The sequence below is a fragment of the Mytilus edulis genome, chromosome 3, assembly GCF_963676685.1.
Source record: "Mytilus edulis chromosome 3, xbMytEdul2.2, whole genome shotgun sequence".
In the NCBI taxonomy this organism is placed as follows: Eukaryota; Metazoa; Mollusca; class Bivalvia; order Mytilida; family Mytilidae; genus Mytilus; species Mytilus edulis.
Window position 1 is genome coordinate 87,143,003 of NC_092346.1, and position 13,797 is coordinate 87,156,799.

At 32.3% G+C, this 13,797-nt stretch overlaps 1 protein-coding gene across 3 annotated transcripts in view; it reads left to right on the forward strand.

Annotated features, from left to right (window-relative positions):
• The window catches only part of LOC139517695 (uncharacterized), a 69,463-nt gene that overhangs the window by 30,347 nt on the left and 25,319 nt on the right, over window positions 1-13,797 (forward strand). Inside the window, exons 1-3 of one of the 3 annotated variants that reach the window (XM_071308996.1) lie at window positions 11,441-11,616; window positions 12,877-13,140; window positions 13,665-13,760. The exons of 1 other annotated variant lie outside the window; for it this stretch is intronic. In XM_071308996.1, coding sequence (XP_071165097.1) covers window positions 11,580-11,616; window positions 12,877-13,140; window positions 13,665-13,760 — 397 coding nt within the window. In that variant the 5' untranslated portion in view covers window positions 11,441-11,579. Of the gene's footprint in view, window positions 1-11,440; window positions 11,617-12,876; window positions 13,141-13,664; window positions 13,761-13,797 lie in introns of those variants that run through there. One more of the 3 variants, XM_071308995.1, reaches the window with a different exon arrangement.

Sequence of the window (13,797 nt, forward strand, 5' to 3'; positions counted from 1 at the left end):
TTCTTTCTTGTAATGTTGGCCAGTAAATATAAAAAAGAAGATAAATAAATAAATAAATTATATATAAATATACTAAATAAATGAATGATTTGGAAAATACGTTGAAGGTATAAAAAGTCAAGAGAATTCTGAATGCAATTAGGTTCTATCCGGGCACTCTGGTTCTAAACCTTGGTTCCATCTGGGTTTTTTGGTTCGAAACCATGGAAACTGGTTCAACATCCGGGTTGTTTGGTTATAGCAACCCAACTTCTTGGTTCCATCTGGGTTCTATTCTAGATCATTCTAATATTCCCGTTGAACTTGGAGAAGATAACCGCAAGTATCCGAATAAAAAGATAAAGTAGGTCAAAGACGCTAAAAATGTTTTATAACATTAAATATTTCAGCATCGGCGGTAAAGGGAGCTGTAAGGTATTTATCTTGAAGTTCTCTTTTAATTATTTGCATTAGGAAACTAGATAAAAATAATTAAAGCATCGTATAGATTTTAAAAATAAACCGAAATATACAGTATATCGAACATCCTTTTATTTAATTCAGTCGTTCTGTTTTCATTTATTTTTCTTTACTCATCCTTTATTTCCGTTAATATTTCTAGAAGTTTTAAAACGACATATGTCGTTCAATTGGCCGACGATATGTGCATCTAGCCACTTGACCTATTAACGACTTGCATATATATTTGAATGATTGCATATTTGTTTTCAAGTTCGCCACATAATTTTCAAAACTATAGGCATCATTTGCGCCAATGAAATAATCATCTAATTGCGCCAATTTTATTTATTTTTATTTATATATAACAACTAAATGATTGACTTCCATCCTCCTATTTTTGGGCTTGGGTCCGGCAGTTTACCGACTGGCGGAGTTAAAGTCATTTTAATAACGAAATGTATGCTGAATTAAAACGTTCACCCGTATATATACAGTTAAAACCATTTAAAATGTCTCTGTTCATCATTGAATTAAAGGCTGGTATTTGTAGTTGAGAATAGACACATATTCCTTTCTGCTTACCTCTCTACTCATTAGTTCTTTACAAATGCCTGACGGAATTTGTGTTCTTCAACAATGATGACCGGTTTTCCTCTATCAGACTCTAGTTTTTGAATGGTATATCAGACATCTTGACTCGTGAAAAAATATTCTTTTACTAAACAATTTATTTTTGGTGAGTTTTCTTAAATTTGATAAGTGTTCAGTTAAATCTTAAGTGGAAAGGTTAATTATAATAGATATAGGAAGATGTGGTGTGAGTGCCAATGAGACAACTCTCCATACAAATAACAATTTAAAAAGTAAACAATTATAGGTTAAAGTACGGCCTTCAACACGGAGCCTTGGCTCACACCGAACAACAAGCTATAAAGGGCCCCAAAATTACTAGTGTAAAACCATTCAAACGGGAAAACCAACGGTCTAATCTATATAAACAAAACGAGAAACGAGAAACACGTATATATTACATAAACAAACGACAACTACTGTACATCAGATTCCTGACTTAGGACAGGTGCAAACATTTGCAGCGGAATTAAACGTTTTAATGGATCCAAACCTTCTCCCTTTTTCTGAAACAATAGCATAACATCACAACAAAGAAAAACATACTATAAAATATCAATTGGCAGACTTAACTCAATCAAAAAACGTATGATTAAACAATGAACGAATAAATTTGATCTGCGATATCTGAATACAAATGCACAGTTAATTAAATATTAGAGACAAACATTCATGACCAAAAAGCTAACAAACAAATTCAAACACAGGACATGACTGAGACATATTTAACCAATCAATGTTCACTTTAGAAAATAACCGGTTTTTTTATAATCTTGAAGTTTATACAAATGTTGTAAGAATAAGTGAAAAATTGAAGATATTACAAATAATCAAAGCTGGTGTACAGACAAGATCCATATAAATAAAAAATAACAAAAAAGCATTATAAACAGTATCAACAGATCGAATTAACAAGAAAATACGATTTGAGAGTACTCGCAGTTACTGACAGCTAGTTAAAAGCCAAAACCTATTAATAATAAAAAATCATGCATCAGAGACTAAAATCGACTAAAACACATCACAGGGATTTAGTATTTTAACGTCATTAATAGTCAAAGAAGACATGACTTGTGCAATGCCAAAAATAAATGTATCGACAGGTAGTAGTATAGTGAAGAGCGACTTCTATAGAAATAAAAGTTAACGTGTCTGTGTCTCTATACATCTCGCCTCAAAAGATAATGAAATTTAGTTATGTTTTAATTTTCTAATGACAATATCAATATTAGTGCCAATGTGAACTATATTCAGAGATCTTATTACAATATTGGTACGATAACCCTTACTTATAAGTTTGTTTAAAGGTTCGATGAGTTTACAAGGATCACATAGTGATTTCCTCGCTTTAAGTACAATATTACCATAAAATTTAGGATGTGAAATGCCATTTTTAATAAGCTTTCTACAGGTATAGCCAAATTTACTAATCAAATCTTTGTATCTATGAAAGAATTTAGTAAAAGTTTTAAGTAATTTATGGTATCGAAATCCCTGACACAACAATTTTCCAGTGATGCATTGATTACGTTCGTTAAAATCTATGACATCAGAACACACACGGGCAAACCGAACGAGTTGCGATATATAAACACCGTATGATGGAGCCAAAGGCACATCGCCGTCTAAAAAAGGAAAATTAACAATAGGAAATGAAAAATCGTCTCTTTTGTCGTAAATTTTAGTGTGAAGTTTAATACATGTATGATATTGGTAAAACATGTACATGTATGATATAGGTAAAAAATATTTACAGGTAAATCTGGCGCAATTTCATTTCATTTATTGGCGCAATTAATACCATCAAAATAAAAGACAGTGGCGCAATTAATACCTTTTCAAAACTGCAATTGGCGCAAATTGATTCTGCCCAATTTTATTTAATTGGATTTGTAATAATGCCAGATTTGATAGAAAACATGTGAAGTATATGTAACAAATCGTTTTGTTCAAAACAAAAGGTTAAAAGACATATAAAAAGAAAGATATGATCAATTTAAGTTTGTAAGCTTTAATTAGTTGAAAAATAAGCTAAATAATATTACAAAAATGTGTACAATTTGAGACTCCTTTTGAAGGGGATGCATATAATCATTCGGCCAAAAAAAAAATGAATCAAAATTAAGATTAAATATTTTCATAATAAAATTGTGTGTGTGTGTGTGTGTTAATGACAGTGCCAGAGTTTTACCAGCACAATAGTCAGAACTTCTGTGTTGGCGCCATAGTGGAGAGGCATACGGTGTTACCCTAGTCCGTCCTTCCCGAACATCCCAAACAATGAGTCCCGTTCTCCTAACTTTAGTTTACCTCAACCAATATTGGGAAATACTACAAAACTTATACACAATATAAAAAAGAAAATGTGGCATGAGTGTCAAATGTAAAACAATTCAAACAAGAGACCTAACGGCCTAATTTATGTACAAAAAAAAATAAAGTTTGACACATAAACAAATGACAATCACTGAATAACAGGCTCCTGACTTGGGACAGGCACATACATACAGAATAAGGCGGGGTTAAAGTTAACGGGATCTCCACCCTTTACCTAATATGGCTTGAGTGCCAATGATAAATCTCCACAAGAGATCAGATGACACAGGAATTAACAACTATAGGTCACAATACGGTCTTCAACAATGAGCAAAGGTCATACCTCATAGTCACCCATAAAAGGCACCGAAATGACAATGTAAAACAATTTAAACGAGAATAGAAACGGACAAATTTATGAACAAAAAATGAACAAAAAACAAATATGTAACACATAAACAAACGACAAACACTGAATTACAGGTTCCTGACATGCAACAGGTACATACATACCGAATAAGGCGGGATCCCCACCATCCCCTTAACCTGGGACAATGTTTATCACCACACAACACAAAATAAAATTTTAAATTTGGTAGCGTCACTTTTACCGTTTATGAGAATTCGTGTCCCTATAAAATAAGAAAATGCTGAATTTTTCGTTTCCGTTCTCTTAAATAAGTTTTACTCAATCAAACGTTATAAACCTTATACGCAATGCTTATTAACCAAAAACACAGATCTATGAAGTTCGATATTGGGTGGCGTCACTTTTACTGTTCATGAGTCATTAGATGTATGAAGATGTGGTACGAGTACCAATGATACAAATGTCAACTCGGAGCCGTAAGATAGGAAAAATGTTAAATCTGTTGTTACTGCTCTTCAACTTCAGTTTGCCTTAACCAAATATTTTGAAACTTATACATAATGCTTATGGTCACAACACGGTCAAAATAACGTAAATCCTGCATCTATATGTGGAAGTTTATTGATGTGTTTTTTTTTCACAAGCAGGGGCATCTTTGGCCCATTGACATATTTTACATTTATTTAAGTAAACAGCTTATTTACTTCCATTAAGCTACTTCTACTTCTAGAATTAACTTGCATATTTTTCAGGATCTCGGTGCAGTTTGGTAACAGACAACGATATTTCAAGTTGCATGTGACAAGCATAACAAAGTGTTTCACTAGATTGAGCTCTCTGTCTAAGTGTGTTAAAGGTTCTTTGCATTGAGTTCAGTTTATTGATATGCGTATACCTTCTGTGTGAATTTTTAAGATGTAAAAACAGACTATCCATATCTACATGTCCATGAAATGAAATGAAATCTAAGGTAAAATGATTGAAACATTTTGCATTATCTATCACAACTGGCAGCACATGGTGCTACTAGAGCAGTAAATGTTCTCTCTAATGGGGGTCTCGTTGGGGGTTCTGATCCCGGATCCCGCTTACTGTTTTGTCAGATTCCCGTATCCCGCTTACACTATGTACGTAAGCAATTCTCATTTTTTTGTAAATTCCCGTTTCCTGCTAGACTTCAATTCCCGTTTTGACGGCACAATATTTTGACTTTCACGTGTAACACTTACAAAAAGTCAGCAATCCCGCGTCACGCTTAGACCTCAATGAGAACCCACTCAAATTTTTCACGGAAATTAAAGGATTAAGTTTTCATTTGAACCTAACATTCTTAAAAATTGAGAATGAAAATGTGGAATGTGTAAAAGAGACAGTAACATGACAAAAGAGCAGAAAGCAGTCGAAGGCCACCAATGGGTCTTAAACAAAGCGTAAAAATCCCTCGACCGGAGTCGGGCTTCAGATGGCCCCTAACAAAGTGTGTACTAGTATCAGAATTGGGTTTCTGACTGTTATCGGGTTTGTCGGATGCTGGGTCGTGTGGACTGACGTTTGCCTGTTATGGTTGGACTTAACCAACAGCACACCTTACGGACTTAAGAGTATGGGTAAGGGCCTGAAAACAGTAAAAAACAAACACAGTGAATTTGGTTTTAGATGTTATATCTTCTAAAGCGCATTCGATAATCAAATATATTTAACACAATATAATAGTATATAATACAAATAATAGAAACATGTAATTCATATAAATGATCAAATAATATATATAGTATACAAATTTTATGTAAATGCATGAGCATATGCATTTAAACTGACGAACACGTATGCTTATAATATTTCTTATAAATAAAAGCTTATTTAGCATTCAAATATATGAGCAAGATGCGGACTTAATCTTAAATACTAAGTATATGAGCATAATGCGAGACCGACTATTTCAACCTAACAGAGCATAAAGCACGTGCTGAACAGCATAACATATTGAATATATATATTTTGACAAGGGGCATGTAAGAACATGTTGCGATCTGGTATCTTTTGAAATATAAACATGGTAGAGCCTAAATGGCGCTTGTAAAAACTAAAACTATAAACCTATCAACCCAAAAATAATCAATTCCGACAATGAGCATTGGTTGAGAAATATTCGAAATCGAGACAAACTTAGCATTACAAAACTAAATGTGAATATTCAAATAATATAAATATGAAACAATATAATATGAATTGGGGAAACTAGCTATTAAAATATAAATGCTTGCTTTGTATCAAAATTCATGACTCATAATAAAATAGGACTAAACGACAAGAATAGTTTACGATAAATAATTCAAGTTCTTATTAAATTAACCTACACATGTGAAAGTTACGCATAACGCGTTTATTAAAATAATCAATATCTTATCCTTGCGGTACTGACCTTAAATCGTATTAAGTATGAACAAGCGATAAGTTAAAATTATCATTTCCAACATGCGAGCGTAATACTTTATTCTATAACGCGTTTAAAAATACCCTTGAGTACAGAAAGTTTGTGAAGAATAAACCAACCTTTTTTTGAACATATATACATCTATTTACACTGATCGAGAAACAACGATTTGATCTTAATTTCTTTCCTTGCAGAACTTATTGATAATTGATTTCAATTTTACTAAATAAAATGGAAATGAAACTTAACGAAGTTTCATGATGCAATTAAATAAAATAATAAATAAAAATACTTGACTCACCTGAAAACAGTAAAAACAAACACAGTGAATTTGGTTTTAGATGTTATATCTTCTAAAGCGCATTCGATAATGCCGCTTTTGGGACCGAAATTCACTTGTTCGATTTTGCGTTACTAGTTTCAGGTTCGTCCAATCAAATTCGTCAAACAATCAAGCTATCTTAGTTACCCTGATATTTAGGGGTAAAAAGGGGCGTGGAAAGGTCTTTGCTGGACAGGACAAAGAACCCTAATTGACCAGGTTACTAGTACCTAGACCTAGGTTGTTTACACAACAACTTGTTTGTGTTTACCGGACAATAGAATTAGTAAAAACATGTCTAATTGTGTCCACTAAGCTTGTCGCTAAACATCTCAAATTGATAAAAATAATGCCTAACAAAGAGAAAATCTGAAGTGACAAATGCCAAAATAAATATCTATTAGATTTGAAATTCTTATCTTAAATATTTCGAGAATATAAAAATGATTTCCTTTAACAATAATGAACGAATATAAAACAAAAATACCTTTAATAAATAGTGCAGCTTCGAAATGAACTTTAAATAAATAAAATATCTTAAACTTATGCCTTTTTGCTGAAAACTTAATTTTCACCAAAATATAAAATAAGGTCTAAAATGACTCCATGACACTAGTTCAAACTCCAAAACTGAACTTACAATTAAAAACATACAAGATCAACAAAAAACTGAGACTTGTCGTCAAGGTAATCACACCAAGAGACACACCCAATATGCAGAGGTCAAAAGTCAAAAATTCATAGTCTGTTCAAGAGTTCCTTATCAAAAAAACACAAAGCAGATTTTGAGAAAAGGGTAATCGTGCTACACAAAACTAACAAGTATATCTTTATGTATCTAAAATAGATATAAGATGTGGTATGAGTGCCAATCAGACAATTCCTCATTTAATTCAAACAAAATATATAAGTTGTACATTGGGGCCAAAGGTCAAGCTCACATGAAGTTTCTATTGCCACTAGACTCACCAACCTATGACAATACATCTACATGCCACATATTCAGAAGCAAGGTCAATTGAAAAATATATTTCGAGGTCAAGGTGATATACACACTGTATCCCGATGACACACCCAACGTGCATAGGTCAAGTCAGAAAGTCATATTCTGGTCAAAATTATAGTTCCATGTCAAAAATATTCACAGCAGTCATGCACCAAAGTTCATCATGGTACACGTAACAATGTCTTATGTCGTGATGCCAAATACAGAAAACCTAGGTCAGAGACAGAAACACAAGACATATAACTAAACTTAAATTGAACGGTACTTGTATTGCAGGTCACTACACTTGCCTTCAAAATAGAACATGCACCCTCGCAACACTGCAAAATTAAAACCGTCTTTCACAAAAGTTTAACAGGATTCTTTGCAACGATTATCTTACCACTATCAAATGAGAATCGAGTCGTGCAGTTATGTCAATAAATTAAAACGGTAGGCACTAAAAACTAGGGTTTACCATTAATTTCAAACCTACCATGTGATAGTTCTATGGTAAACTGATGGAAACACATGATACAGTCATGAAATTTAATATTTGCAATAGTACGACCAGAACAATGCAAAACAGAGTTGGAAACAAATGAAAGTAATGATACATACGAATTTTTAATCACAATGCACAAATAAGGAACCGTAGTTTTCATTCAATTTATTTATCTAAAATGTACGCTTGCCTTAAACAATTGAAATTAACACTGTATATTTATATAAAAGATCAATCTTGTAAATAAATAAATAAATAATCTTTATTTCAAGATGTGAAAGATTTATAAAAAAAGATGTGGTATGATTGCTAATGAGACAACTCTCCACAAGAGACCAAATGACACAGAAATTAACAAATAAGTTTGTTTATAGCATATTTGTTACACTTTAAGTATATTGATATTTAGAGCAAACCTATAGCTTGTTGCACTGCCACGAAATGAGCGAGACCACTTAGCATTATTGTTGTGAATAAAAATCCGCAGTTATATGGAGAAATACTACAGTAAACACTGAGTTTTGTTTATGAAGGTTTATATGCAAGCTTATATATGAAAAACGGTCGTGTATGTTAAAACTTTCATATCTTTAAGTCGGATGATTATGACTAAATTTAACTGTAGAAAATATGTACCAAATGAGTCTATCATAATTTGATTAACGTTAAAAAATCACAAATACTCCTTTAGATAACGAAATACACATGAACAACACAGTTAATAACAAGAGACATGGCATCGATTCTTTTCGCTCCACAGCTGCTAACATTTAGACGAATGACCACATAGTTAAAAAAAAAACCACCCATTTTAATCAAACTTATTGTTACATGGAATAAGAGTTCATGCGTACTTGGTGATAATAACAGCATTAAATACATAGGCTTTTTTCTGTTGAATGTGCCATAAAGGAGAGTGGAAGATCATACCAAAGACATATTCAAATTTATGTCGAAAACAAATTGACAATGCCATAGTGCGCAAACAAACGAAAAAGGTCAATGTATGGAACACAGCACAGAACAATAAAGACTTAGCAACACAAACCCCGCCAAAAAAAGTAACTTCGAAGAATTCCTGATCCAAATTTGACACTCGTTGCCGTCGTGCTGTTCATGTAAGTACACACTCGGTATCAATTATAACATGTCAATTGTCATCTGTGGAAAAAATTATATTCCATAAAGGTTAACCAGCTAGTGATGCCGTCCATGAAATATTTAAAGGATAAGTGCAACTTCAACTATTGGAACCCTTGGTTGGGTAGCTCCATTGTGAGCACAAACCTTGCCTCTTTGAAGGAAACTATAAGATAGGAAATACAACCTCTTCAATAAAGAGTTCCAACTGGTAGATATATACTCAACATTGCTACATTGTAATTGAAAAATCACAACTAGGAAGCCGAACTGATCTCTTTTGTCGTCAAGTTTTGTTCTCAACCCTCATTGTCTATTTCTAGATGTAATTCAAGATATATATATGAGTCAAACATAACGGTTCTATACTATATTTCAAGTTATATTAAATAGATGTGTGAATTTTTTTTCTACATGTATATAAATATAAGGAGATGTGGTACGATTGGGTCAATGAGACAACTTTCTACCAAAGTTAAAATGAAGTGGATGTAAGCAGTTATAGATAACCATACAGGCTCCAAACGAGATAAACAAATACTGTATATAGTCGGCTTTAGTGTCAACATGAAAAATCTTAAACAATTCAATTGATTCTAACGGATTTGATTATTTTTAACAGAATAATTTACGTGAAAAAAATCCCACCAACATGACAGACACAAACAACGATGCTCTTGACTTGTTACAGGCACATACAGAATATGGCGGGTTAAACTGTTATTAGTGTGTTTTTGCTTGCTGTTCGATGTGAGCCAAGGCTCCGTGTTGAAGGCCGTACCTTGACCTATAATGGTTATCTTTCATAAATTGTTCTTGGATGTAAAGTTGTCTCATTGGCACTCATACCATATCTTTCTATATCTGTTTTAACTGCTTTATGTACAAGTAATCAAAAATGATTATTTACTGTACTAGTAACATTTCTGCGTAGTATAACATAGTTATTATTTCAAGTCATTTATATAGTACATCTTTCATGTCATGCTTTGGTTTTATCAGTTGTGATTGGTATGCTTGTTTTCAAATTTGTAATAAACGCGCTTGTTTTAAACGTTTTGTTTGTAAAAGATGATGTAAAAGCTCAAAAGAGTTATTGTTCGTCAATAGATAAAGATTTTGATCGCGGCCTTGAAAAAAAAGAAAACCATAGTGCTATATCACTTGCCACCGACTCAGGAAGGACTGTTAACATAATGAATCTGTTTGTAATGTAAATGTTTATGCCCTTTAATTTGGTCTCCACGAATATCGGATCATAATTTAGAAACCATCTTCTCAGCAAACACTAAAACGACCATACACTTTGAAAACCCCCCAAAAATAATCTGCATATAATATTCTATGACATAGGATCCGATACGCTTCAGAGTGTACTCTTCATTCCAGTTAATACTGGCCATACGTGGCAGGTTGACTGAAATATACGAACTTTCATGCAGAACTGAAGACGAAACATATATAACAATAAGTACTTATACGATTCTATATAAACGATAAATAGTGTTTTAAACTCAACGCGATTTCGAAATTACAATAGTTGTAAATTTTAAAGTCTTATTGCACTACATGATCCGGATATATGAAAACCATACATGTACGCTGTGATATCCGTTATATCAATAATGCATAAAATGCAAATATTTGCCTAGAAAGAAAAGCTACGCATCTGTTTGACGTAAATACTGGTCATACAAACAAGAAATTAAGTACATAGAGAGCAACTTCTCCCGTATTTGCTTCACTCAGACACACTTGTCAACTTCTTAAAAGTTGTAAAATTCTACCGGGATTTGAATATTAAAGTTTAGTTTTAACTCTCAACCTCATTACAAATAGTTAGATGCTTTATACAAGGATAAATTAGAAAGAAAATAGGGGATAGAGATGCCTTTTTAACCTATTGGCGCTAAAAATAAAAATCAAAACTGACGATTGATGTAATCAATTATGACATTGCAAAACCAAAAATTTAACTTTCACGACAAATGAAGTCAAGTGATTCGCCACACGTGATACCTGTCTTATAGGGATTGACATCTATCATTTCATATTTACCAAAAACTGTAAGGGTTTAACAATATAACTATTTCAACAGTTATCTACGTCTTTGAGTTGTGACAATGTCACATCAAAGAGGAAAATAATTCAGTTTTTCAAAGAACGGTCACTCATTCCTAAAATGCACAAAATGAATCTTATCATTTCTCTCCCCATAAGAGAAAAAGAGCTTTTCAATTGTTTGCAATTACACAAAATTTATTTGTTAAATGTTTGTGACATGATTTGTGGTTTACGGGATGTGACTTGTATTATTTTTGTATATGTAAAGTTTTTCGTTTGTAAACAAGATGCAGGAAGGGCCCGGAAGTGTCCAGGAAGGGCCTTGATAGTAATATAAATTGAAATGTTTTTCTAATAAAACTATTTACTAAAATGACAGCCTTACTCTTTTATCTTCTGTCGTTTTCAGGTAAGAGATAACATTAAACATTGATTTTAAATTTAACATACATGTATATGTACAAAATTTGCATACAAAAATTAACAATATACACTGATTATCATTATTTTTGTGTATAAATGCTTCGAATATAAATAAATTATGAACAGCAGAATCGTAACGTTACAAATATTTGTAGTCTGTGTGTAAAATGGTGTTTAAAAGACCAGTGTACAAAAATGAAATTAAAACAGAAGGTATGGAAATTTGTCTCAAATTGCTTTTGATTGTCAAATGTCCATTTAAATTTAACAGTGACAGTAATCCTTGAACGTTTTATCATCCAGCTCTGTACTTACAGGAAAATACAGAATGGCATTTGCATCAGTAGCCCAGTATCTGAGTACTTTGATACTCAGGACTGGAAATAAGGATAATGGTTAACTGAAAAAAACAACTTAGGACTTCATAATAAATTAAGGAATTTATTTCATTTCTTTAAATCCCTGTCCGAATTAATACCTTTTTCCTTTTCGGTTTATCAGCTCATAAAAGCTTGAGTAAGATTTTGGGTTGCCACTTATTTTTACCTCGAGTATGATTCACAGAGACTTTGAAATGCGCATCTGTTGCAGTAAAATTTGAGGTTTGTTTAATTCTATGGTTACTGTAGATTCAGAAATAATTTTACCACCTCGAAGGAGAACTACATTTTCAAAATATGCAAATATTTGGTTTCATGTACTGTTGTGTTTCGGCTCTTCATTATTTGTTGCCACTGAGTCTTAGAAATCTAAGATATTTTGGTATCATGCAGCACAGTAAAGAAAAAACTTTCATGCGCACAAAAATTGGCACTTCCTATTGTTTTCTGTATAGCTATCTTAATTTGACAATTAGAGACAAATGCATACGGAATTTAACCAATTCTAAAACCTTTGAAAGAAAAAAACTACGAAGTATGATACATATAATATTTGTTAAGGTGCCCTGTGATAATGAATGTCTCGAGCTTATCCTCTTGTCCAAAAAAATCCTCCAGTAATTTTTTTGTCAGCTTCCTTGTTTGTACGAAATATACCTGTATTTAACGATAAAATCTACTGATGTTTTATAATTTGTTACCACGTAACAGACATAAAAAACGAAGAAGATATCCCTGGTTTCGAGCTGCAAACATTGGGAAAATATATCACGGTGTATTATATTCAATTAAGGTGTATTTGTTGATATTGAAACGACAAAATAAATATTATCAGGGTACTATTGAGTAGAACTTTTGTTTTTCAGTGGCAAATGCTGTAATTCATCTAGAACTCAACACACAACATATTCATGTGCAAATTGGTGATAAACCAGATTTACTATGTTATACCGAGGAGAGCGCAACTTTCCTAGTTATGAATCCCTTGACATGGCAAAAAATAGACAGGAATGGTTCAAAGCTTAGACTATCAACGTTTACAAATGTTGAAAGTCGTTTTGAGCACGAATATGATATTAAACTAGATGCTAATGCAACAGGCCTTATATTTACACTACAATTTCTTCAAGGTATGTAACTTTAATACCCTTTAAAACGTATGAATATATAAAGACAATATAAATCGGAACTGAAGAAAGGCGACATTAGGACGAAAAGACAAAAAAAACTAGTCTAAAAATACTGAGCCGGAAAGAACATTAAGAAAGAAGGAATTCTATATAAAAAAACCTACAAAGAATACAAACCAAACAAAACACAAGAAAAAAAAACCGATGGTGAATTTGGATGCTCGGTAAAGGTAAATGGTTGCTAATTTATAAAAGTCTAAAAGTAATAAGCATTTTTTTTTAATTAAAAATCAACCATTTTAGCATAGTATTCAAATCTATGTATAGCCACAAATGGTATAGTACATTTCACTTGACTTCAAATAATGATAGTGAAAGATTTCAATTTAACTTTCATTCTGTAAATTTTCAATTCATAAAATAAATACTTGTACATAACCAATAAAGGGACACATAAAAAGCAATTCTTGATGAATGAGCAAAACCCATAATGTACATAATAAACACACTCACATTTTTTTTAGGGATAAAGGAAGAGCATGATGGATTTTTCAGTTGTGAGATTCACTCTCAAAATGACCAGGTTTTAGCGGAAAAGTCAGTAGAAGTTTCTGTTATTCGTAAGTGTCGAATCATTTTGTTTTCTTTGCACAATAA